This window comes from Lissotriton helveticus, chromosome 3_1 (assembly GCF_964261635.1).
Source record: "Lissotriton helveticus chromosome 3_1, aLisHel1.1, whole genome shotgun sequence".
NCBI lineage: Eukaryota > Metazoa > Chordata > Amphibia > Caudata > Salamandridae > Lissotriton > Lissotriton helveticus.
In genome coordinates this window covers 262,325,570-262,353,280 of record NC_136061.1, presented here as the reverse complement: position 1 = coordinate 262,353,280, position 27,711 = coordinate 262,325,570, and the positions used below count along the sequence as shown (strand labels likewise).

Below are 27,711 nucleotides of genomic sequence, written 5' to 3'. Positions count from 1 at the left end.
GCTGCAAAACCGACCCTTGGTAACAAAAAAGGCACCCCAGGGGTCTAAAACCGGACCCCACCCTGGCGGACCACCGGGGAAATGCCGGGTGCCCCGCTATGGCCAGTCCGGCCCTGCAGGGCGCACTATCTCCTAAAGCTGGTCTCTTCCGCTCAGGAGCTTCTCACACCCTCTCATTCATGGTTCTTCCCTCGTGTGAAGCGCTCGCTCTCTCCTTCTCTCTTGCTTTTGGCCCTCCTTTCTGCTGGGCTCTTATTCTCTTTGATTGAGCTGTCTCATGATCTCAAATGTGATGTCACTTCTCCTTGTGAGGCCCTCGCGCTCTTCTCCCACATGACTCTCGCAAGCTCCCTGACTCTGGATCACGACTGCATAGAAGGCTGTGACTCGTCTCACTTCACCTCGGTACCGACTCCCAAGCTAGGACTCTCTCAGTCACTCTGTCCTTCATTAATGAGTATCCCTCCCTCCCTGGGAGACTCACACTCTCCACTATTCGGCCTCAGCCTTCTTTAGGAATGTTTAATTCTACCAGGGAGATTCCTACTCTCGTCAATTGCACTGCGCGACTTAAGATATGTTGCTGGCGGCCGGCGGTGAGCGCCAGCACGCATTACTGGGGATCAGAACTTGTTTTTCATCATCAGACTCAGGCTCAGAACAAGAAAGTCAAAGAAGGGAAGAAAGAAAGAGGAAAAGAAAGAGTCAAGGGGAGAAAGCAGGAAAGACAAAGAAACTGCAAGTGTGAGATAAAGTGATGGGGAGTGCCTGTGGGTAGAGGGAAGCAGCTTAAGGAGGAATCAGACCCTCAGGCTTGGTGTTTGGCAGCATCGGCGTTCGACAACAGGCCCCCTAAGAAATAATTGCGGGGCCCTTCACTTATTATTAGAGATTAAGGGCCGGTGCACGCGCAGGCCCATCTCGTCACATCTGTGGATGAACGTGAGTCTTCCTTCGTTCAAACTCTTAAATGTGTTCAGAGGTCCATCCTCAGTCACCCACACACACAAATCCCCTGGTGTACATGTGTGCAAGAAGTTCATCCTCGTATATGCACACACGTCTACTTACCTCTCGTATACATGCATCAGCATGCCTAAACGTCATTTCCTCTTTATACATGAATGCCCAAAGTTCTTAACATGGATGGTTGTCCCTCCTTACTAACACGCACAGGGACCCAGCTCACATTTAAACCCAAACCCACTCGTATGAGCACACGCACAACCCCCTGCATGGGACGCACAGGCGCCATGTTTGCCCTCGGATCTCTCTCCTCCTGCCACACTGAGAGACAGGAGTCTGCGTCTCTGACGCGCACGCCCGTGGAATGACAATGACGGCGGTTTTGTTGTAGGGAGCGCTTCAAGCTGTCATCAGCTTCTCTCCTCACACCTGGTCGGCACAGGGATTGCCGAGACATTCTTAATGAGTCTGTGAAATCGGGTGTCTTACGGCGATGCGAGTCTGTGCTTAAAGACCAGTGACACGGAGGCTGGGAGCAGGGAGCGGTGGGAAGCGCCAGCTGCTGCCAGCACCGCTGGAAACGGCAGTGTACACAGAACATCGGGCGTGGAGTGTGCACACACACACCCTCTGGCGAACTGTGTATACACGGATCCGGCCATGGCATCCGCAGTGGACATATACAGACGCACTCACACTTCAAACAAACCCCTTACAGTGCACAGGGTGCACACACAGACCCTCTGGTGAACTGTGTATACACGGATCCGGCCATGGCACCCGCGGTGGACATATACAGACGCACTCACACTTCAAACAAACCCCTTACAGTGCACAGGGTGCACACACAGACCCTCTGGTGAACTGTGTATACACGGATCCGGCCATGGCACCCGCGGTGGACATATACAGACGCACTCACACTTAAAACAAACCCCTCACAGTGCACAGGGTGCATGCACAGACCCCCCCAACAAAGTGTGTGTGCACAGATCCGGCGATGGCACATGCACTGGACATATACAGACGCACTCACACTTTAAACAAACCTATCACAGTGCACAGGGTGCACACACAGACCCTCTGGTGAACTGTGTATACACAGATCCGGCCATGGCACCCGCAGTGGACATTTACAGACGCACTCACACTTCAAACACGCCCCTTACAGTGCACAGGGTGCACACACAGACCCTCTGGTGAACTGTGTATACACGGATCCGGCCATGGCACCCGCAGTGGACATATACAGACGCACTCACACTTCAAACAAACCCCTTACATTGCACAGGGTGCACACACAGACCCTCTGGTGAACTGTGTATACACGGATCTGGCCATGGCACCCGCGGTGGACATATACAGACGCACTCACACTTCAACAAACCCCTCACAGTGCACAGGGTGCACACACAGACCCTCTGGTGAACTGTGTATACATGGATCCGGCCATGGCACAAGCACTGGACATATACAGATACACACACTCTTTAAACAAACCCCTCACAGTGCACAGGGTGCACACACAGACCCTCTGGCGAACTGTGTATACACGGATCCGGCCATGGCACCCGCAGTGGACATATACAGATGCACTCACACTTTAAACAAACCCCTCACAGTGCACAGGGTGCATGCACAGCCCTCCCCACCCCCCCAACAAAGTGTGTGTGCACAGATCAGGCCATGGCACCCGCAGTGGACATAAAAATACAAAGTAACCTCTAATCTGACCTTTATAATTTCATCATGTGACTGGATCACAACAAATTTCATGGAGGATGCAATGTGTAGGAAAAGATTTTTATTTTATTTAAACATGTCTTATTTTTTGATACTTTTCCATTTTATCTTTTTTATCATATTTAGTATACATTCATTTCTTTATTTAGAATTTTTTTGTCAACACTTTATATAAATCAATCTGTGTAACGTGTTTTAAAAGGAAACTCTTTGTGCATAGAACCCCATAAATTCACCATAAATTCATGCCATTCATTCCGTCATACATACTACTTCACACACTTCCCAACCCATAACTAAACTAAACTAACATTAGAGACATAAATAAAGAAACAAGACACTACTGAGAAACCCGATAGGTTTTACAAAGTCAAATATTCAAAATCTTTCACTTTTTGTTTATACATTCTCCATTTTCTAGATTTCTTTTTCTTCTTTTTCTTTTTTATATTATGACTCTCTGTGTGGGGGTCTCAGATGCGTACGGCCTACGTACGTTTCGGTGATTATTAACATTTGGTTCACCTGCCTCAGGGCCACATAAAAATACTAAACAACAAACAAATTTTAAAACAGGGGGTTCTTTAGTTTCTCTATTTTACTTTAAGATGGTTCATTCCATGAGTTATTAGCGTGCTGGTAAACTGTGATACACGGTAAAATCCTGTTTTCAAAGGAGATCCTACAAGGTAAAGTTTCTGGTGCTGTGATAGAGATGCCTATATTTTTTTTCTGTAATTCGATTTTCGTAGTTGCTCCACGTTTCTGGATCTGATTTATGTTTAAAATCTATACTTGTGTAGATTTGACCAGATTGGACTGTTGCACGAGGCTGTGATTCTTCTTTTTGCTTATCGTGCAGAGTTATTCGTCTTGCGTCATGACCTGATTACGATAGTAGCAGCACCTCTAGGGGAGTCGCACGGCTTCCCCGTCGTCATGGTGGGAGTCTCACGGTAACAGAATGACTATAGCAGTATCATAGAGTAAAACACTGCATAGAAAGTCCCATAGGGGACCATTATATTTGGTAGATAAACGTCCTCATTATTTGGACCACAACTCAGCCAATCAGCTGCCAGCACTGACATCACACTCCCCAGTAGAAACATCATACCTCAGATTTCCGACCCCAAGTGAGAGCCAAGGATATATCCAGAGATAAGAGGTCTACCTGAGTAACGGGGAGGTGGGCGGGTCGCATGTGAATCTATGAAAGATAATACTGGAGAACCATAGTGTACAGGTAAGTAACTAGTTTTTTCTCCAGTATTGAATCTTTCATAGATTCACATGCTTGTATCAGACTAGCGAGCAGTACTTATAGAAGATGCGTTGCTCAGGATAGAACGTCACAGCCAGTGGGCTCTGCTCCTTTTTTTTTTTTTACATATAAATTTACAGAATTGTAGAATAGTCTTTAAAATTGTATGCATATCATATCTGTTGAACAAACAGAATACCAATAAAGCAAAAGCATACCATTGAAAGAAAAGCAACTATCGACACATAGATATATAATGGTAGATATAACTATATATATATGTGTGTGTGTGTATATATATATATATATATATATATATATATATGAAACTTTGGACAATACCTCAATGAAATAGATGGCGAAGAACCGCTTGTCCCACTGCTGCATCATTTCGCCATGCTGTATCTAGACAATAGTGTCTAGTAAAAGTGTGCACATTCTTCCACGTTGCTGCTCGGCAGATGTCTGGCAGAGAAACTCAAGCAAATAGGGCTGTAGAAGTTGCCATTTTTCTGGTGGAATGTGTATGTACTCTGGATCGAAGAGGATTATCTGCTTTGTCATGGCACAGAAAGATAGCAAAAGAAATCCATCTAGAAATACTGGCTCTTGAAAGCGCCAACCCTTTTCTTGGACCAGAAAATGCTACAAACAGCTGGTTTGTTTTTCTGAACGACTTCGTCCAGTCAATGTAGAACTTTAGACATCTTTTGACATCTAGGGTGTGTAGAGATTGCTCCGCAGGTGACGAAGGATTCTTAAAAAATGTAGGCAATACCACAGGTTCGTTGAGATGAAATATGGACGGAACTTTAGGGATGAATTTAGGATTTGTCCTCAAGACCATCTTGTCAGGACGAAATTGGAGAAAAGGCTCAGAAATCGAGAAAGCCTGAATTTCGCTTACTCTCCTCGCTGAAGTGAGGGCTAAAAGCAAGGCTGTTTTCCATGAGAGAAATTGCAAATCCGTTTTATGTATCGGTTCAAAAGGAGACTTCATGAGTTGTGCTAGAACCGTGTTAAGCTGCCATGAGACTGTTGGACGTTGGACTGGAGGAAATGACCTGAAAAGTCCCTTGAAAAATTATTTTATTACTCTCCGCGAACAGAGAGATTGACGGTCAGGATGTCTTCTATATCTTGATATAGCTGCCAGATGCACCTTTTTGAAGCATGAGAGAGTTTTGCTTTGGCCAGATGCAAAAGATAAGGCAGGATTTGTTCTGAAGAAATATTAAAAGGATGAAGATTTTGAGAAGCGCACCATTGACAAAACCTCCTCCATTTTGCTGTATAGGTTTTGTTCGTAGAGATCGCCCGTGATTTGGAAAGAATCTCTCTGCATTCTTGAGAAATATTCAAAGATTGAAACTCATGTTCATGAGGTTCCATGCCGATAAATTGAGTGATTTCAAATTCGGATGAAGAATTTGGCCTTTATTCATGGAAATCAGATTCTGAGAGAGCGGGAACTGAATCCTGGGTGCCACTGAAAGCTTGAGGAGATCAGAGAACCAATCTTGTCTCGGCCAAGCTGGAGCTATGAGAATCAAGTGGCATGGCTCTGATTTCATTTTCCGGATCACTTTTGAAATTAGAGGGAATGGGGGAAATGCATATTCGAACATTCCCGTCCAGCACATTTGGAGGGCATTGCCCCACGATCCCTTCTGATGGAATCTGCTTGCAAAGTGTTTGCATCTTGAGTTGCGGACTGTCGCGAAAAGGTCTAGCGATGGGGTTCCCCATAGACGGAAGACCTGGAGAAGGTGACCCTGATGTAACTCCCATTCGTGAGAGACACTTGGAGATCTGCTTAGAGCATCTGCTCTCGAGTTGTTCACTCCCGGAATGTGCTGCACTTGTAGCGAGATGTTGTGGAGAAGTAACCACCTCCAAATCTCCTGCGCTTGTTTTGAGAGAAGTTCTGATCTTGTACCCCCTTGTTTTAGCAGGTAAAACATGGTAGTCGTGCTGTCGGTCCTAACTAGGACAGTAGAACCTCTGATCCTGGGCAGAAAAGCTTGTAATCCCAAGAATACTGCCTTTAATTTCCAGCAGGTTGATGTGAAGATGCGAATCCGTTTCTGACCAATGACCTTGAATCTCCAAGTCTTGAAGATGAGCTCCCAAACCTTGCAGAGATGTGTCTGTTATCATTACATAACTGTGATGTTGAGGCTCGAATATCAGACCCTTCGTTAAGTGTTTTCTGATTGTCCACCATGACAGGGCTCTTTTTATTTGAGGAGAGATGGACACTCAATCTTCGAAAGATCCTAGAGATTGGATCCACTGTTTGTCCAGAAGCTCTTGAAGAGGTCTCATGTGTAGCCTGTAATTGGGAAGCAACGGGATACAAGAAGACATCATTCCCAACAATGACTTGTAGATCCTCACTGAAGTGAACTGCTTTTTTCGCAGAAGGGATGCCAGATTTAGAATCTTTTGAACTCTTTCTTCGGAAGGGTAAGCTTTCGCTTCTTTTGTGCTAAGCATAGCTCCTAGAAACCGAAGAGCCTGAGATGGGAGAAGACATGACTTTTCGATGTTGACTCTCAAACCGAGACGACTGAAGAGATCCATGCAGCGCCGCAGAGAGTGCTGTGTTTCCTGAAATGAAGCGCCTTTTACGAGCCAGTCGTCCAGGTACAGGAAAACCTGAAGACCTTGAAGTCTTAAGTGAGCTGCCACTGTTGCCATACATTTCATGAAAACCCTTGGGGCCGACTTCAGACTGAATGGCAATACTTTGAATTGGTAGTGGCGCCCGCCGCAATAAAGCGAAGAAATTGCCTGTGTTTTATGTGTATTGGAATATGAAAATAAGCATCTAAGAGGTCCAGGGGTGCTAGATAGTCTCCTCGGCAAAGAAGTAGTAATATGTCTTGAAGGGATAACATTCAAAATGACATCTTTTTGATGAATTTGTTCAAACTTCTTAGGTCCATTACCTGTCTCCATTTCCCTGTAAGCGTTTTCTTTATTAGAAAGAAATGCGAATAAAAGCCTCTCCCTTGTTGAGAACGTGGCACTTCCTCTATTGCCCCCTTTTGTAAGAGGGATAATATTTCCATTTTGAGAGCGGACAGGTGTCGTTGCTTTCGGTGGATAGGGGGTTGATGTGGAGGCTTCTGTATAAATTCCAGGGTATGGCCCTGATGGATTATGTCCAAGACCAATTTGTCCATTGTAATGGACTTCCATGTGTGGTAGAATAGAGCCAGATAATGGTCATTGAAGTTTGGACAGGTGGTGGGCGCATTGTTGCAGTCACTGTCTTATGAGACTGTTGAGCCTTGCCTCTTGTCGATGATTTGCCTCTTGTCTGTTGCTGGTATGAGGAACCTGAGGAACGAAACTGCTCACCACTTGAAAACTGGCGATATCCCTGTTGATTGTAAGGTTGATATCTGCCAGACTGGAATGCCGGTCTCTGGGTATATTGTCCTCTTGACCCTCTCCTACGAAAGGAAGAAAACTTTCCCTGTTGCAAATATCCTAGTGCTCGTGCCGTGTCCGTGTCAGCTTTGAAGCCCTGAAGGGCCTCATCGATATGTTTACCAAACAGATTTTCTCCGTCAAACGGCATGTCAATTATCTTAGTTTGCACTTCAGGTCTGAATGAAGTAGCCTTAAACCATCCCTGTCTTCACAGCGCTATAGCCGCTGCCATCTGGCGAAATGCAAGCGACAACATATCCATGGCGATATCGATTGACTCCGAAGCCGCTCTGGAGCCATCCTGAATGATGGTGGATGCCTCAACTTTCTTATCTTCTGGCAAGTGAGACAATAAAGGAGCTATGTCAGACCACATCTGGCGATTGTATCTACTAAGTAGAGCTAAGGCATTCGCCACTTTAATTGCTGCTGCCGCCAGCACAGAAAAACGTTTTCCCGCTCCATCCATGCGTCTTCCTTTCTTGTCCGGAGGCGCTGCCGTTGTGGACACCTGATTCTTAGAGTTGCGCTGTGCCGCCTGCATCACCAAAGATTCCGGCCGTGGATGCCTAATTAAACACGCCGGAGAAGACTCAGGTTCTCTATACTTTTTTTCAATCCTCGGAACCAAGGCTGCAACGGAGGCAGGGTTTTTCATCAATTTCAACACCTCTTCCCAAATAAAGTCAATAATCGGTATTGATCTGACAGATTTACCTGAATCCTCTTTAAAGTCGTAAAGGAAACATTCTGCCTCCTTGACTGGAAGCGGAACCTCAAAGCGCTTTGAGGCCTTTTCCATTATATCATGGAATCCTCCAACATATTGAGGAGGAGAAGTGGCTGGCGACGGCGATGGAGATGGTGTTGTAGGGAGAACATAATCATCCCATTCAGTCCCAACTGGGCTATCCTGAATAAGTTCACCTTCCTCTGGCTGATCTCCGTCACTATCAATCATGTCATCTCTGATTGTAACAACAGAAGGAGAGCGTATTTGCGTGGGAGGCGTAGGCAGAGGTGGAGGCCAAGTCTTCTGAACCTGAGCAGGACTTGAAACAGATTTAGAGGCGACAGTATTCGATTCCGAAAAGCGGCGATAGTAGTAATTTATCATATGGCGAAGGTCTGTTACTAGAGAGATTGGCATAGAGACAGTCTCCTCTCTCACTTCTTGCTGAACCTCCTCTTCTACTTCATAGTCGTAAGACTGCTGAAAAGATTCATATTTGTTTTCTGGCACTGGACGATCCTGGAAAGAAAAGTCCTCTTGTACTTCCTGGTACTCCTCCTCATCCGTATCCTGCCTTTTTATTTGTAGCTGGGATGGGCTATAAGCTACTCCAGACTCCTCATCCTCTGACTGCATTTCCAACAGAGTTGACGGTGGCAACGGTGAAACCTTGGTCCAACTAGTAAAGTCAGAAGATTTTTTCGTCGTCGACGAGCCCGTCGACGAGTGACATGACTTTAAAGTAATGGAGGATTTTGATTTCGGAGACTTGAAATGTGTCGTCGACGAGTCTCCCGTCGACGAAGAACCTCTCGTTGTCGAGATTTTGATTATCGTCGACGATGCCGTCGTCTTCGTCGTCAATAGTGTCGTCGTCAACGAGGTTGTCGTCGACGGAGCAGATCTTCCCGTCGACGAGATAGACGTCGAACCTTTCGTCGCCGGTGTTGTCCTCGTCGTCGATGTCGACGAAGCGGTCGTCGACGAAATCATCGTCGACAACGAAGTTGTCGTCGATGGTGTCGTCGTGCAGTCTTTAGGGACATGTTTAGGGTGGAGACAGTGTAAGCAGTCCTTATGTGGATCCTCAGTGTAAAGTCTAGGTTTTCCACAGGGTCTGCAGGGCCTGAAAAGCCTCTTTTTAGAGCTTTCAGCCATTGTAGTTAAAGGAAAAAACAGTACCTCAATCCAGAAATAAGAAACACTTTCAGTTGAGCAGGGTTAAAAGTTCACAGGAAATAAACTGAGCAGAGCTCAGGGAGACTCCTCTTCACACGACGGCGGTTGGAAATCTGAGGTATGATGGTTCTACTGGGGAGTGTGATGTCAGGGCTGGTAGCTGATTGGCTGAGTTTTGCTCCAAATAATGAGGAGGTTTGGCAACCAAATATAATGGTCCCCTATGGGACTTTCTATGCAGTGTTTTACTCTATGATACTGCTATAGTCATTCTGTTACCGTGAGACTCCCACCATGACGACGGGGAAGATACAAGCATGTGAATCTATGAAAAATTCAATACTGGAGAATCTTTAGTTTCCTCAGAGCACAAGACTAACCCAATAACCAAAAAACTCTCCGACAACAATTAATAACCACTGAATTGCCCACTAATTTTAGGCTATGGAGTAGCACACTTATATAAGTAATAAGTGCTTCACCGCCTTGTCTGGGGTAAAATGCGCTATATAAACGCAATTTCAATAAATACAATACATACTGCAACAGCAGAGCAAAACTAATAACAAATATGTACACCTTTAACAGAATCCAGTTTAGGGCACTATGCTAGAGCTTACTGAGATGCCGCTTAGGCTAAATTCAATCCAGAGTCTCACCCTGCAAACCTAGCACACTCCAAGGTTGGTCTGTTAACCTCTTCAGCAGGATTCAGACAGCTAAGTTTGATGAGAAACATCTAGGTTATTTTGTGCAGTTTACAGAAGTGTCTCCATGAAAACGCCCAAAAATGCAAGTTTACAGAAACTTCAAAAATTATAGCAAAAGCTCCTTGTTCAAATTAATTTTATTCCTTTAAATCTTTGAATTAAGGTTACTTCTGTAAATCAAATATGTGAAATACATTTATATTTGCACGTAGCCTTCCCCCCTTCACAACACATCTGATACAGTAGTGTCACTAGGCCACATATTTCAGTGTTTTTCAGTAAACATGTTTCTGTGAATGTTGTTTTATAGATGTAGTTTGAAGTATGTAGGGAATTTTGAGAAAGGGTTGTTCAAACTGCACACATTCTACGTCTTATGTTCTAAAGTTGCAACTTTATTTCATAGTTATATTATGTACCATCTGCATAGATGGCTGCTACGACTTCTTCGTTGTACCCCCATTGCACAACTTCTGGTATTGTGCCCAAGAGGCTTTTATTTTTTTTATTTTTACTTTTGTGAGTCCCACCATCTCCCCTACCCACTCGTCTGAATCGTTTTTTTCTGAGAGAGTATTAATTTTCTCTCTTTGTTGCAAAAAGCTTCTCTTTTTCCACGTCTTGGTTGCGGGCTCAAACTCTCTTCACACACCACAGAGGCATGAAACAGCAGATCCTTTAAAAACATCAACGTGTTTTCATTGAAAGCTTGTTCTTTAATAGATGCTACGGTTCTCTAATAATATGACAAACTAACTTAAGTTATATTACAAAAAATACTAATTTCCCTTCAGTTCAAGGCACCAAACCCAATGAACCAAAACTTATGATCCTGAACTTAAAAGCACCCAATGCATTGTCCGTAACCTTATAGAGAATACACCTATGCAGAACAATCAGGACACCGCCCTAGGCCATGCGGTGTGCAGCAGCACAAGGTGTGCTTAGTCCTCCAACCTAAAAACACAGCAGGCAGAAATATGCTGCAGGTACTGTCATCAGCGGCTTTCTCAATACACATCAACTACGCCATATGCCGAGTACCTGTACCTAAAATAAGCTGTGTGTACAGAAAATGGACTCCACTCATGAAGAATGAGCAAAGGACAGACTCTGGCTGCTGCTGTCATCAAATGAAGGCCAAGGTTTAAAGGTACTCCCTACAACCAAACACAGCATTCACGCACATTGCACCTATAACAGTATGGACACAGTTCTGCTTCTAACACACTAAAAATTAACTCCACTCGCCCCACAATAAAATCCAAAATCCAAAAATGCATTGAATATAAATGTACCGATTGAATATGATAAACAAAGTACATAATTTAGAGCCACGTAAAGGGATTTTGATCACTGGAACTTGAGGAACAGTATACATGAGATGTATGGTGGTGAAACCTGACAAAGGACTTTACTCACTAAAATAATGACTAGGATTCCACACAGTTCAGGGCTGAAACAATTGTTGACTGTTCAACAGCACACATTGCATAACTATCCTTGCAATGTAAAAGCTCTATTTGATTATCTGCCTCTTGTTTGCCAAGTAATTGCTAGAGAGGAGCACTTTCATTCGGATTCATCGAGTTTTACTGCAGGTTTCACCTCCAGTAGTATCCAACACTCCCTAACTGTGCTTGATCCCCCTCTAAAACTATGTTCAGTAAGCAATAATAAATACAATTAATAAAATGATCATTTATTAAAAGACTCCTAGTCTACACAGGATATCATGTACACGCCTTCCATTTTATCTAACAATACAAATTCAATACTGATTAACTGACAGCATGGCTTCCCGCACAATTTTAGTAACCCTTTTTTTTGTTTATTCGAAAAAATAAAACATTGGATGACACTGATTAAGGTTAAGCTGATGATTTGTTACATATCATTAGCTTGTCACAAAACACCAGGGAACATCTATTTTTCTTAAAAATCATTGACCCAACTTTCCACAGAAATACGGGGTCATCCTTGCACTGGGTGCAATATCTGCAATGCTATATGAAACCGCATTCTTGAACAGATGGCCCGGTTCCTTAGCAATCTGAATTCAGTCATTGCTACACCGCTGACTACCACCCTTCAGATGGTCTACACAGAGAAGCTGTTTTTAAAAGTAGCAGCGTTTGTTAATGATTATCCAGGATAGGGAGTCATCTCTTGACAGCCATATTGTGCGAGATGCCGACAGTGTCTCCAGTGGTTCTCGGTAGGGATTCACCAACACAACATCATGGTGTGCAAAGGAGAGTTGTCTTTATTAGGTCTCCCCTGATGCAGTGCACACACTGTTGCATGCGCAACATTCTGTGTACTTTTCACCTTCAAGGGTCTTAAGCCCACCCATTACTTGCCATTGGTTGGCTTCATCGTCACTGTAATGCCCTTGCTTGTCTTTGGTCAGGGTGTGCCAGCTTCACTTCCTCTTTGTGTGTATGGCTCTCCCAAGGAGCATGGCCCTAGTACAGCTTCTGTCACAACATGTGTCTTCCACTGGTCACGCTTTTGCAGGTACTTTACTTCACCTTTGTCATTGTTCTTTCTTGCCCAATTGTTGCTTGCCTCATCGCTCAAGCAACCCCCGCAGTTCCGTGCTGCTCCCTTAATAGTGCTTTTTTCCCCTAACTTTCATCCATGCTGCACAGCAGCTACGCCTCGTTAGAACATGACTAAAAGACATTGACAAAGCCAATAGCTCTTTCAGGGGCGAGAGTTATTCACTTTTGCAATGTTTGTCTAACAAAATGATCCTGGCTGTGGCACTGCAACTTGTTATCACTGTTGAACTCTACAATGTGGCATCAAGTCAAGGAGTAGCCTCTAACATTGAATGGTATAACCTCACTCCAACAGAGCACAGAGAGCTCCCACAACAACACTTCACAGAGCCACCTTTTTTCATTAATGCACAAAGCGCCCTACTTCAATTTAGAACTTAGAAAAGTGAGAACTCACAGTGGCACTAAGCAGGGACCCCCTCCTCACTTTGGTGTTATGTCCTCTTCCTCACTGTATCATTCCATTTAATGACATCACTGCACAAAGTGATCTTAATTCAGTAGTACAACCTATGTATTTACAGATTATACCACACCATTTTACACAATGACAGGCCATACCATACCATACTATATAACAGGCCACACCATACCATGCTGTAAGATGACAGACCACACAATCACAGACCATACCATACAATACTGTACAATATCCCATATCATACTGTATAATGACAAGTCATAACATACAATGGCAGGCCATACTATACAATGATAGGCCATACCATACAATACTATATAATGAAACACCATACCATGACTGGCAATACCACACAATACAATGACAGGTCATACCATACCATACCATACAATACAATACAGTGACAAACCATACTATACCATACCATACAGACCATACAATACCATAACATACTATAAAATGACAGGACGCAGCATGCCATGCTATACAAAGACAGGCTATACCATATTATACAATGTCAAGCCATGATATGCTATACTAAACAATGCCAGGCATTACCATACTACACAATGACAGGTCATACAATGCTATATATGACCATACCATATTGTGCCATACAATACATTGATAGGCCATACCATACAATTACAAGTCATAAAATACCATTCTATACAATGACAGGTCATACCATACGACAGGCCATGCCATAGCATACTATACAATTACAGCCCATAGCATACCATGCTATACAATGACATATCATACCATGCCATCCCATCCCATCCCATACTATAAACAAGCATTTGCAATGCAATAGGTCTCGCATTATTTAACTTTGAGCTATTATTATTGTAAATGGCAATGTTTTTTGCTTTATGCTATAGTTTTCTTATGTACATAAAAAGCTACATATAAAGTATTTGTTGTTAAAATTATTTATGCAGTATTTAAAGGCAAGCATTACCGCCTTCGGGTAAAGTCCGTGCTATATAAAAATGCATAAATACATGAATAAAGAAATACCGCCTTCGGGTAAAGTCCGCGCTATATAAAAATGCATAAATACATAAAAAAATAAATACCGCCTTCGGGTAAAGTCTGCGCTATATAAAAATGCATAATTAAATAAATAAACACATACCGCAAAACATCCTCGTTACTCTGCCGGCCTGCGACCAGGAAGTCAGGCAGGCCGGCGCGACACCCGGAAACAGGAAGTAGGAGGGCGGGAGCCTACCCCGCCTCCCACGGAAGAGCCGCGATTGGAGCCGTGTTGGGAGCAGGGAGCACCGGAGCAGGCAGGAGCCTACCCTGCGCCCCGGTGCCGAAGGAGGGAAGAAGAGTCCTGCTGCCGGGCCTTGCAGCTGAGGAGAGGAAGCCGGTGAGTGCGTTGCTGAGCGGCGGGCGGGCGGAGGGAGAGGAGCATGTAGGCGCGGGGGGGAGGCGGGCTGTGTATGTGTGTGTATGTGTGTGCGTGCGTGTGTGTATGTGTCTTGGAGTGCGTGTGTGTGACTGTGAGGGAGGGGGTGTGTGTGTGAGCGAGTGTCTGTCTGCGACGTGTGTGTGTGTGTGTTATGCGCGGTAGGCTGGGAGGGCGGCGCATGCGCAGTAGGATGGGAGGGCGGCGCAGGACGGAACGTGCGCGTTCACGCAGCCAAATCCGACTGCTAAAAATAGTGCCAGTTTTGTGTCCCTCATTCCCCGCCATCCGACGGCTATAGAGTCTCTGTCCCTGTTCCAGGGCGAGACCTAAAAAGGAAGCCATACAATACTATAATATACAAAATTATATAATAAAAGACATATTATACCATACCATACTTAACACTGAGGATATTCCATACCATACAATGACTTACCTTAACATTTTGTACAATGACAGGCTATACCATACCACACCATACTAAATGATGACAGGCCATACCGCATCATACAATGACATGTTATACCATATCATATTATTCCATATATGCTTTAATATAAAACTTGAATCCTCAGATTAAAACAATGGCTTATTGTATTAGAAGACAATAGCATGGACTCATAAAAAGCATAGAAATGACCTCCCGTATACCATACCAGAAAAGCCTCACTGAGATGAAAGCATGCACATTGCTTACCATTGGTTAGTTTTATTGTCACGCTCATTTCTTATTAGGTGCGCCTGAGACAGCTTGCAAGCTCACTGCTTACCATTAGTTCGTTTTATTGTCACGATCATTTCTTATTTTCTTATTACGTGTCGCCTGAGACAGTTTGCAAGATATTTCTTTAGCTTAAAGGAGGCTTAGAGCCTGCCCATTGCTTAGCATTTGTTGGCTTCATCGTCACTCTTATTTGCTGGATCCTATTTGATAAGCACATACCGGTTTCACTTCCTCTTCTTGTGTTTCTCCCTCCCCCGGAGTATGGCACAAGTACTGCTTCCTTTCTTAATGGCTGTCCTTCCACTGCTCGCTTTCTGGCCTAGGCCACTGTTTTCTTCAACTTGCAGCACTCAATAAGAGTACATGTGTTTGCAGCCCATATCCCCCCGTCCTGCTCTCCTGCCCCACTGCTCTGTCGTTGCTTCCCCTGTCCCCCTAACATTCCACTCCTGTTGCAGCTTTCCCTGTCCCCATCCCCTATCGTTGCATGTCCCGAATCCCCGCCCCCTTCACCCGTTGTTACTTGCCTCGCCCAGCCTGAGCCCCTCCCCCGTTGTTGCTTGCCCCCTCCGCTGCCCTCTACGGCTCGAAATACAAGCATTAGCAAAGCAATAGGTCTAGCCTATGCGAGGTCTACTGCTTTGTCAACGTTTTTTTTTGCCATGGTGAACAGCAGCACGCTCCTCCCTATTACAATTGCCCATAGGGTTTTTAACCACAGGACCTGCTCACTCTGCAGGGGTGTCAGTAACAGAGTAACCGGTACGCTCACATAGGGACAGATTCTCCTAGGGAAAAAAGACATGCACATGTGTCTAATTCGCAAAATTAGTCTTAAGCCACTCACTTTATTCAGGGCTCCAGCTCCTGTCAGGATAATGTGCGAATTTTCCACCTGGATCGTCCGCTGTCCCAACCTGACAAGATAGGCTCCAATACCAATAGCCCGGCATGTTACCTATAAAAACAACGGAATGGTGAGATCCATATACATTTACAGGATCAAACATCTGTATGCATATTTGTTTTGCAAACAATTGTGAAGCCATGTTTATTAAAGTAAAGAAAAATTGTTTTCGAATGGACTTTTAATCCGTGATAACTAATCTACATGCGCATAAAATATATACATAAAAAATAAGTTAGATAAAGGGAAGTTATGCCTCCTTAAAAAATACACATAACCGAATAAAGTTCAGTATAAAAAAAACATAGACGACCCTATGAAAAACGTCAGAAAAGGAAATGTTACGGTGACAACTAAAAACATACAATCCCATGAAATTCAACATTTATGGAGAGCTATGCAGCCCCAGCTCCTTTCTGATGACAATTCATGACCCCACACGATTGTACTACTGAATATCGACTTTAAGAATATCAACATACATTAACACCGAGGACAGCATATTGACGGGACAAATACTGAAAGGTCGAAGTATGGATTTACTACTTCGAACTCCACATCTACGTACATTTCCAAGATATATGTACGGCAGATTTACATACATATGGAGTTAGGTACAGAAAATCTAGATTTACTTGCCTGTCAATATTTTCTAGCGATATTTTGTCCTCGATATTTAGTACCATTGATATTCTGACTTTGACATTTAGAATGCACAACACCTACACACATATAATAAACAATATCACAAATGAAATTAATAAGATCACATATCACATCACCATTGCCCTCATCGAAGAAATTACTGAAGAAATTACTGAAGTGGCAAAGCTACCCCTAGTTGAAAAATCATGTCTGCTCGAAAAACATCTCCAACCTTTAAATCACACCTCTTCATTAGACTGCATCTGCTTCACGCATCAAACCCACTCTACACCACACCTTGCATTTCTTGTAGATCATATTGCAGAACCACACCTGCACTCTCAACACTACAGACCCATGCCTAGATCTTCCTATAAAAATTAAAGCTTATTTAGAGTACACCATCACTCTCAAGATCACACAGCTCCATTCAAAGCCACATCCTTCTCTGGATTTACACACACTTTGGAACACAACTTACATTACCTCTTCTCCCTGGATCACACCTCTTTCCAATTCCACACCCATCTCCTGTAGACTCACTGTTAAAACACCCTATCCCACAACTTCTTCCCTGACCACGACTCCTGCACAAACCATATTCCAAATGTAGATCACAGCACCAGGCTTTACACCATGTCTTTTCTTTAGATCACTAACATCTCCTCTGGATAGTACAAATCTTGACTGAACCAAAATTCTCTCTTAGACCACATCTCCATCACTCAAACCACAGTTCTCTCTTAAGCACATTCTTTCTAAGATTAAACGTCATACAGAGAAAACATTTCTTCCAGATCCATTATGCCACACATACTTCTTTTACACTCATCACTTGTCTAAGTCTCACATACGCTTCTATAAACAAATGGCTTTTAATTAGAAGTGCAGTGGTTTGTGAATACCAAATTTATGGTGATGATTTCTTCGTAGGCCAGTGAGGATTCTCCAGCAATCATTCCTGATCCCCTGAGGTTTTCCACTCCGATCCCTTCTTCCTTGCCAATGATGTCTGTTATTTTATACCTGTTGATGAAATGGAGCATAAGATCCCAGTGTGGCCTGGATCATGGAATGATAGTACGTTGAGGAAGGCAATAATATGTAAGTAGATCAGATAAGAAGCACATGTGAGAATAATGGCAACATGGAAAGCTATTTGCTCTGTTGTGATTCTTGGGTAATTACGTAGTCAGAGTCCTGTTTCTTTATCATGGATAGGGTTAATTGAATTCGTCAACATAGAATACATCTGCCAATGAGCAGGATCCCAGAATAGTTTTTTAAAAAGATAAATATCTATTTCACTAAAACATATTTAAACAAATGTCTATTAAACGCAATATTTACTGTCTTGTTACATTATCCAACAGAGAATTAAAAAATAAAGCTTAGCAATCAGCCACGTGACAATACCCTTTACATGTGTCCCTTTAAAAGGAAACATTAGAGGATATTAGAGGGGCAGAAGTTCCAGAGAGGAATGACACTGACACTAACATTGGAGGCTACTCTAGAGAGCCCAGGTCAGTTCATTTTAACAGCACAGGTCTTAATCTTAATCACTCCTTCCCTAGACATTTTTAGAGTTGCGTCAGGGAGGCCAGGGGCTTATTTGTAAATGAAATGAGGATACACATGATGGATAAATAGGATTAAAAGTAGAAAATATTTATTTCTCGACAATGAGAGTTTCAACATAAAAAAGTAATAAACATATATATGACTGGAAAGTGTATTTCCAATATATATGAAAGAAGAAAGCCAGATGTATAGGAACAGCTAGTAATAAAAACAAGCATTGGCATAGCCAATAGGTCTCGACTTTGGGGTCTTCTGTGTCTTTAGACAGAGCTATTGGCTTTGTTAACGTTTTTAATATGTGTTGTAGAGCATTGTGAATGTTGTGCAGCATGTTTAACCCCTCCGCTGAACGTTCCGCTCTGGTGCGGAACGTTCTATTGCGCGGGTGGGGCCCTAACGTTCAGCGGACGTGCGCAGCACTACCGAGGTAGTGCATGCGACGTCCGCTGAACGTGGGCAGCACTGAAGGGGTTAAACGTTATAATAAAAAAAAGTGTTATAACCATTTTTGTCACTTTATATATAACCTAGAAAACATTATATACAACTGAAGTACCCTAATAAAAACCAGAATTAACACCAAAAATGTGTTCTAGTTTTTTTGTTTATGCAATGCTGTCAATTTTTCCCTGCCTGTTCTAATGCTTTTTTATTATGGTTTTTATTGTTAGGTGGGGGCAGTTCATTATAGTAACATAACATAACGTGTATTTGTAGAGCGCACTTTCACCCGCAAAGGGGCATCTTGCCGCTGAATAACAGACGTCTATTGGTTACCCAACTCAATAGTTCGCATTTTCTCGACCTCAGAAAGGATGAAAGGCTGAGTGAATTTGCTGGATTTGGATCTGTGACCATGAGGTCGAACTCAGTCACTTGCGGAAAGTACAAATACATGTAAAACCCGGGAAACATGGTGTAAGTTGAGCACAGTGCATGTGTGTATTGCACAGAGTAAGTGTAGAACACAGAATATACACCACACATAGAGCACATGGCAATATGTTGTACCATGTGTTGTACCATGTGTGCACCAACTCAGAAAGCTAACCACACGTTGAAAAGCCTACGTCCTACCCCTAGGGTAAAGTTACTCCTGTGTAATTGGACAAACTCTTAGCATACAATTGCGTAGGTGTAAATAGATGTACACCAGGTAAGTATCTTTTCTGAATAATTCATTGTATCTTTATGGAGAATGATTCACCCAGATTTAACCACCATTTAGCCTGGCTGGCTGATCCGAAGCTTTACTACCCGTTTCTTTTGTGATCCGAAGCTGACCCACGGGTTTTCTGCACTTGTCAGATTCCAGCACTCAACCAAGGCATTCCTCTCGGGGGCAGTGGTGAGTGAGCCAATGACGGCTTGAGCATGGTTCCAGTCAGATGTCCACCACTGACTCTGCCTGAGCTCCCCTTAGTGCCTCGAGCCTAAAGAGAGCCGAGTCCAGAAGCTGTGGATTCTACCTCCTGTATCCATACTCCATCCAACAGGCACATCATTCTCCAGGCCCTCTGGGTGCTCTGGTTTAGAGTCTGCACGGTGTCTGCCTGTACTTCCACAATTAAGATTCAAAAGGCCTGTGTGACCTAGGCTAGAATACCACCAGGGGGCTTAGAGAATGGCGTGATAGCGCATAGAGGGAGGGGAGGCAGAAAGAAAGGACTGGTTGCAAGAGGGCTGACAACCGGATCTATAGTAGTAAGAAAGACCAGAGGAGAAGCAGAGAAGCGGGCGGTAGAGGGGCATATGGAGCGAAAGCAAGGGAAAGAGCGAGATAATTAAAGATAAAAAAAAGAAATGGGACGGGTGAAATTATAGCCAATAAGAAAAGGTTTTGAGCATCTTATGTCTCTCATAAATGTCTTATTTTATTATATAAAATAAAAGAGGTACTATCTTATGTGTGCGGAACATCCATCATCCTCCTGCTATCAGATCTACCAATTCCTGCAAGTCGTGCTAAAGTCAGGGCCATTGGAATTAAGCGATTTTTAATCTGCGGTGTTTTCCGTATACTTGGGAATTTACTTAATTAGCCTCATAGTCTATAATCTACTGTATAATCTTCATCTTTAATAAAATTACAACAAAGCAAGTGTATACTGTCACAATATGCTGCAGCAGTTTGCTAATTGATTGAGTTAGCCGTAAGGCTTATTTTGGTCCTTCTTTGCCACATAATTCCAGAGGGTCCTTGTGACAGATTGTACATGCAGCACTTAACTGTCAAAAATCAAAGTCAAATCGGATAGTGAGTATATTATAGCCACTGTGAAGGACGCAGTTTAGTCGGACTGGGAATTCCCTAGCTCCTGAGAAAATTAATCGGCTGACGGCCTCTACATTTAACACTTTATAAATGAAACACTGCAGAAATAAACCAGAGTCTGAATACATTGCTATAGCGCCTACATATGAAACGCCTCCAGGCACTGAAGTCTGACACGTGATTGTGAAAGACACCGGGCTTTCAGTCAATTCTACGCGAAAAACCCTCTAACAAAGGAGAGACCAGATCACTTCTGTGCACAAGGAAATTACACGAGGTTGTAGGAGTTCGCGTGGCAAGAGTTGGGTAGAAGGGTGCAGGGGAGGAGAAAAGAATGAAACGAGAGTGGACAGAAGAAGTTCTGCACGATGTAAAGGAGAGAAGACAGGATAACGCCTACAGGAAAGAAAGGAGATTGGGACTTAGGTTAAGGAAAGTGTGGATGGGACAAAGCGAAAAATTTGAAAGGAAAAAGGAAATGATGCGAAATGAGGGGCGACTAGAGAAAAAGTCACGGAATTAAAACAGAGAGGCAAGGGAGTGAAAAGAGAGGGAATACAATGGAACAGGGATACAGGAAAGATAAAGAAATTTAAGAGAAGGGGTAATACATGAAAGAAACTAAGAAAAGAAAAAAAATCCCAAAAGTGGTGTGTACGCGCGCACTGCAAAGAATTTAATGAATGCAGCAGGCACAGGGCAGGCCGCTGCTCGCTCCCGAGCTCCCTAGGCCAGGGGAAAGAGAAGGCGGGACATGCACCCGTCTTTGGCCAATTGTGTGCTGTCTAAAGACGCATGCTAAGACCAATAGCGTGTGAGCAACAAAAAAAAGCACACGCACGAGCATGTGGTCCGAGTTGGAAGTCCTTACTAGAAGCCTCGCAGAGCAGCGCATGTGCGCTGGCTCAGGTGAGACCTAAAAACGGGGTAGGAGCGAGCCAGCATCCGAGGTGGACGGACTTGAATCCTCAGAATTTGGGGTTGGCTCCATCTTCAGGGACCTCCTGAAGCAGCTAAGGACTGAGGCGCTCAAGGCAAACGGCCCATCAACACAGGAAGCGTTCCTACTCTCCGGTTTGAAGCTGAGGAATGCAATTCGAAGAAGCATGAAAAGTGCAATACTCTATACTGAGGCATGGTGCCACAATCTCAAAAACATGAAGCTCAGATCTATGGGCAGGGAAGGGTGGTATGAAGACGTGCTCGACTAGAGGGAAGCGTGTGGTTTCTCATGATGAGTGGGGAACCGGAGCCCCTCACAGAGCACTCCATACCACACTCAATAGGCTATACCATGGAACATGAGTGAGAGGCAGATACTGGCTGGCCTGCAGAATTACAGCACATGTCCAGAAATACCGAGAAGAGGTGACTGCAATGGAAGACACATTTGAGGCCATTGTCAAACATCCAGCTGAAATAAAGGAAGTGAATATAAAGGTGATTCATTTGTGCACCGTGGCAACCAGATGGAGAGTTCATACAGGGTGCAACAGAAGCTTTGCAGCTTCACAATAGCAACAACGTTATAAATGGACAACAGTATGGATTACTTAGGGGACATAGCTCAGGCAGGAATACCTGCCTACTGGGGGATAGCTAGGCTCAGAGATGGTGAGCTACTCGGCAGGAATTCAAAAATTATCATTTTATTGGAGGACACTTCGACTAAAGTATCACATTTCGTGTGTTAAACTTTATATAATTGTCAGTTTCCTGTTACATTTTCTCTGGGATTCATACGCCGACCATAGGTAAGATCAAATGTAGTGCCCACTTCCAATGAATCTAATTCTTGCAAAAATTCTCTTTTTATTTCTAGCCCTTAGCATCAAAACCTAAACCTTTTCTGGACTTTTTAAGGCTCCTTAAATATATATTCAGCCTTGAAACTCCGACCAGAATTACACTTTGACCACAGATCCCTGGACCCCCATTTATGAGGAGAACGTTAAACTAGTGCCATGGAGCAAAACTCACAGCAATAGATGATTCAAAGGAGGATTTATTACACAGACGCAAGAAATACGGAGAAGAAAGAAGGTCAATATTAGTGGATGATTCCTCAGCAAAAAACACTCTTTAAACTCTCAAAAGACCCCCTCTCTGGACTACACCTAAGATAGCCTTTTATTGTGAAGCCCTTAATTGCATTACAAAAACAACTGTGCCATTGCTTTTATTTTTAGGCACTACTGATTTTCCTAATAGAGTCAAATGCGCTATTTAAACCACAGTGAAGGAGTGGTGTCACAATTTTTGAACACTTAATAATCAGTTTCACATATTTTTGTAACTATAAAAAAAACTACAGTGGAGAAATTATTCTACGGATATAAAGTATGAAAAACACGTCATCACTGTGTTCCTTTACAGATACACATTAAGAATATGTATCCCACAAACAGGGCAAGGACTAACCCGGGCTCCCTGTTTACTATAGTTCCTTGCAGTCCATGGCGAGAGGGGGGCACTCCATTTATGCTTAGTGCTATCATTGTATACCTCCCCCATACACAATCTTAAACAGGCTGGACTCCAAGCCACATATTTTGAGAAAGTGAAAAGATGCATCTTCTTGGTCCATTGGAGCTCCTTAGTCGGCCTCTGACAGGGTGTATCAGGTATATCGAACTTGAGGCCATCACTCGGACTACGTTATTTACATTTTTGTTTGCAGTTTTCAAGCCCAGGTGCCCCTGCACTGCTCTAGGCCACTGTTTTCTTACTACAAAGTATGGTAATCAGTACCATTATACCTTTAATATGTTGGAACTGATCCTGCCACTTGCTTTTCATGCAAAGTGATAGCCTTCATACCAGCTGGTCCACACAGAGAGACTCAGGGCTTGGGACTGGAGCAGGTGGCGAAGATTTTTAGAACCTGTGAGTGTATACATTCTGAATAATATGAAGACTTGTGCTCTGGTCATTTTACTTAGCAGATAAACTGTGGGTGGAATGCTTAGATTAATCTGAATTACTGGTGAATATCATGAGCATCTGTGCCATTACAGAAAGTGGCCAAACTCAAGCACAGTGGCTTTGGTTCTGCTCCAATAGGAACAGTCCCACATGAACTACAAAGCCACATCCCCTCTCAATGGAAAACAAGCAACCCCACACTCATTTTTCATCCTTGTTGAGTTTCATCAGAGAGTAGCAGCTTGGGTCCCTACAACACAGCGAGGAAGGAACTCACGTCTAGCATAGCCGTTCGGTTTGGACGACAGCTCCGACTGAACTAGGACAAAGGTTGATTTGCATAAGGTTTGCCCCCGTTCATATTGGCACTGTGAGCCAAAAGCGAAGAAACTATGGACTAGAATGTGGCTGAGAGTCATTATCAATGGTTGACATTAATGTATGCATTTAATATGGCATTTTTTCCCCTCCTTATTCCACTCACACCACCGAGACTGATATATGGCGGGAAAAATAGATGTCAGATGTATCATACTGAAAAGAGTGAGAAAATGATTCTGATTTCAGAGTTCGAATCAAGTGTTAAAGCGATGAGTTCAACTATAAAGGAGCCAATAGTATGAGCAAACAAATCAAGAATGGTGCTCATAGAGGAAACCCACAATCAAAAATTAATCTACTGGAATTAAAGTACATGTAAACAGAGAATGAAGGGTGCTAATATGCTGCTTGACAAATGGCAACTGTTTCTCATTTTCCAGGAACCAATAACAATCGCATAAGTACTTTCTGAGATATGCCTCAATCTTGAAATGCACAGGAGGTGCTAGTAGGGTGGGTGGGTTGCAATATAGGTGAGAGCTGTCTATCATACAGAGTGTCCTGACCCACGAATCATTATAGAGAGTATTTTAACGGAAATCTGTTTTATTTTAGGAATCAATTTTATGGAAAATTGACATTTATTGAATAGATAAGATGTCAGATCTTACTTTGATAATTCCAAATGTTTGGGTATTGCCATACTTTTTTCAAATATTTGATGCTACGGAACAAAAACTGAAGCAGCGTACTGAGAGTGAACATTGCGGTTCAGTAAGCATGAAAGGGATGAAAGATCTAAAACAGTCAATTTACCTACACTTTAAGTTGCAAACTAATACTGAATTTGAGATTTATCGAACAAAAAAGGTCTCCATCTTAAGTGCCACGCTTAGAAAACTAGAAAAGGTCAAATGTGTTGTTCCGCTTGTAGAGACGTACCTGGATTCCCCTTCATCCTCCACGTGCTCACAATGGACCGAATTCAGAGCACTGACTTTCTTGTAGTCTTGCGGTGTCAAATACAAGTACTTGAATCCCTAGAGAACACAAATATGTCATTTTCACCAAAATGACTAAGCTTTCGACGTCACAAACAGAATATTTTCAGTCTGGCAGTAAAGTGGCAATAATCACAAAGTAGTTGGAAGGGCAGATGCAGTAATGTCACAATTTTGTGAAAACTTCAAATATAATCAAGGAAAACAAGTAAAATAATAGAATGAAGGAGTCAGTGCAGGATTGCAGCTGTTGTACCCAATGGAAAGCACACAACACATCTTAAACAAATCGTGCTCTAAATAGTGAAAATGTATCAAACTTTTCAACTGTCTCTCTTTAGCTAAATGCAGCCCTCTTTGACCAGTGGCAGAGACATTAGATGGCAACAAATAGTATCCGAGAAAGGGATGCTGAATTAGTTTAAGTACACTATGAGACTATCCCTTTTCAGGACATATCAGCAGGTTTTTGTCCCACAGCAAACACAGACATAAAGGAGCAGATGGCAATGACTTTCAGGACTTTACAGACCAACAAACCAAACAAATTACCTAAGTAGTGAGTGTTGTTGCCAGGATCATTTAGCTCTACAAATATCGGGTCCAGGTTTTACCAAGAGAGTCATGGCAGGAAGACGAACTTTATCATAAATTTGGAAATTAATGTTCAACCTACAACAACTTAAGTAAAAATGCTTCATATGCACAAGGAAAAAGCCTATAATAAATCAATGTATCCTCTAAAGAGGCACCACAAAAGCAGATATTGTACTTCACAAACCCTGTAATTTATTCCAAGAAATACCTTTCATTTTTTAGAAGGATCCACTTTTACCTTTCGATTATGTCATTAACTGGTGTATTCCAACTTTGTCGACTTCCATTTCTTGCTTGTGGGCTTTCCCGCATTTACAATGTTGGTGTTTGTTGGTCATTTGGAAGAGACAGTAGTTCAGCATAAAGTCTTATCTAAGGTTGCGAGTCTCCTAGCTATTTAAGTTGTGTCACATATGCGTACCTCCTCCCAAGTCAATCAAGATCAGGACAATGTAATGCAGTGCAGGTAGCAGAGCAGCAAATGCAGGTCTTTAAACTGTGCACTAGACACAAGAAAGACAACAGACCCTAACCATGTATAACACACAGTTTAAAGACCTGCCAATTATGTAACACTTTTATCTTAGGAATGATGTTGAACAACCTTTACAAGTGTCTACAACAGAATAAAATGAGAGCAGAAGTTATGTAGTATTTGAAGATGTAGTACAGCAGCAACCATATAGCACCAACCCAAGACCAAATTTGAAGATTGACAAGAAATTTACAATGGATGTGATGTGCGTTTGCCTTCACAATGCTACTATTAGGGAACTATCTTTCATTAGACTATAAGGTCCCAGGACACAGTGTTTGCAGATCAAACTTAAAAACAGGCCCTCGTTTCCTTTCTGCTTTCAGAACTTTCCCACCTCTGTCAATGCCCTATAGTTCCTCTCAAATGAGGTGGTGATCTTGTTATTTCAAGTGACAGGCAGACACCTGTGATGGTTGTCTCGGCAGCAGAGTAGCTTAATGTAGCAAGGAATTTCACTAGCCTTCATTCCCACCAAATCTGGATTTTTGCCAAAAGAGACGGTGCATTTTGGCAGGGTATGCCCGGAGATGGTGGCATTGCTGCTGCCCAATCTGGACCTGACCTGGGGTACATACATAGCTTCACATTCCAGTGATCTATCACACTTAACGTTACCTTCTTAAGCAACAGAATTACACCCAATAGGAAATGTCCATGTAACCTGAATAAGCTATTCACTTACTTAAGACAGTCCTTGCATAGCAGTTTTGGGACAAATATAGGTACTTGTGCAGGATGTCTTCCTTTCTACTGCTAATAATACAGGAGGCATGTGACTGAATTCAGTACCCATTGCTCTAAATCCATCAATATTTTTGTATTTGTGTAACCTCTCAACCCCCCCAAAGCACAAGCACAGAAAATAATCTTGGCAATAGATGAAAACATAGAATACATCCTCACTTTATAAGGGTCAGCAGAGTCTTCCCAAGCAACATGAAACATGTGGCGGATCTCTTCAGCCAAACCAATCCTTGCTCCACTGTTGGCTGCCACGTAAATTCGTGGGATCCCCTCTGAGCGGGCCAGCTCAGAAGCTCTGAGATACAGCAAGTCTTCCTGAGGACCGAAAGAACCGATTCTGTAAGTGATGTCATTGCCAATAACCACAATGTCTCTGCCATCTGAATATTCAGGGCTCTTCAGGGTCATTTTCCAGGCCACCATGCCAATCTGCAAAGAGAGGAATACACTTGTATTAGTCCATGCATGCTGGTGTCGTTGTCTTAATGGCTTGATTAGTATTACTGTGATACAAACAAAGCTAAGACATCCATGTTAGTCCCATCCACACAAGAACAAAACAATCCACCCACCAATTAGTCAAAAATATTCTTTCATATGCAGGGAAATACTTATGCTAATTACAGTGGATTTATAGTCTTAACACTGCTGTTTTTAACTATTCGGTACAACTTCAAAGTTGGTCCCATCACAGGACTGGCTAGATTACTAAACAAGTAGGGAAATTAACAACTAAAGCAACACGAAAAAGAAAGTAAGAGTCTAAAGAGGAAAAAGAACAATAGTTACTTACCTGTAATCTGTGGTTCTCCAGTATTGGTGTCTTTCATAGATTCACATGCCTGAACCATTCCTCATCGTCGGAGTGGGAGTCCCACGGTACATAAAAAAGCAATAATCCATAATAACATAGAAAAAACCTGGTAATAACCAACCAGGAAGTAAAGTAGCCCAAGCTACAGGAGAAAAAACTTCCACACTCATGACTATCCTAGTCATT

The 27,711-nt window shown here is 42.9% G+C and overlaps 1 protein-coding gene across 6 annotated transcripts in view; it reads right to left on the bottom strand.

Moving 5' to 3' along the window:
- ACACA (acetyl-CoA carboxylase alpha) overlaps positions 1-27,711 on the bottom strand; it is a 1,199,721-nt gene that overhangs the window by 456,200 nt on the left and 715,810 nt on the right. For all 6 annotated transcript variants that reach the window (XR_013608606.1, XM_078679777.1, XM_078679779.1 and 3 more), the window contains 4 exons: positions 26,871-27,140; positions 24,774-24,871; positions 17,632-17,752; positions 16,022-16,132 (listed from right to left, as the gene is read on the bottom strand). Coding sequence is in view for 5 of the 6 variants with exons in the window: in XM_078679777.1 (XP_078535903.1) it covers positions 16,022-16,132; positions 17,632-17,752; positions 24,774-24,871; positions 26,871-27,140 (600 nt within the window). In the remaining variant the exon portion in view is untranslated. The remainder of the gene's footprint in view (positions 1-16,021; positions 16,133-17,631; positions 17,753-24,773; positions 24,872-26,870; positions 27,141-27,711) is intronic.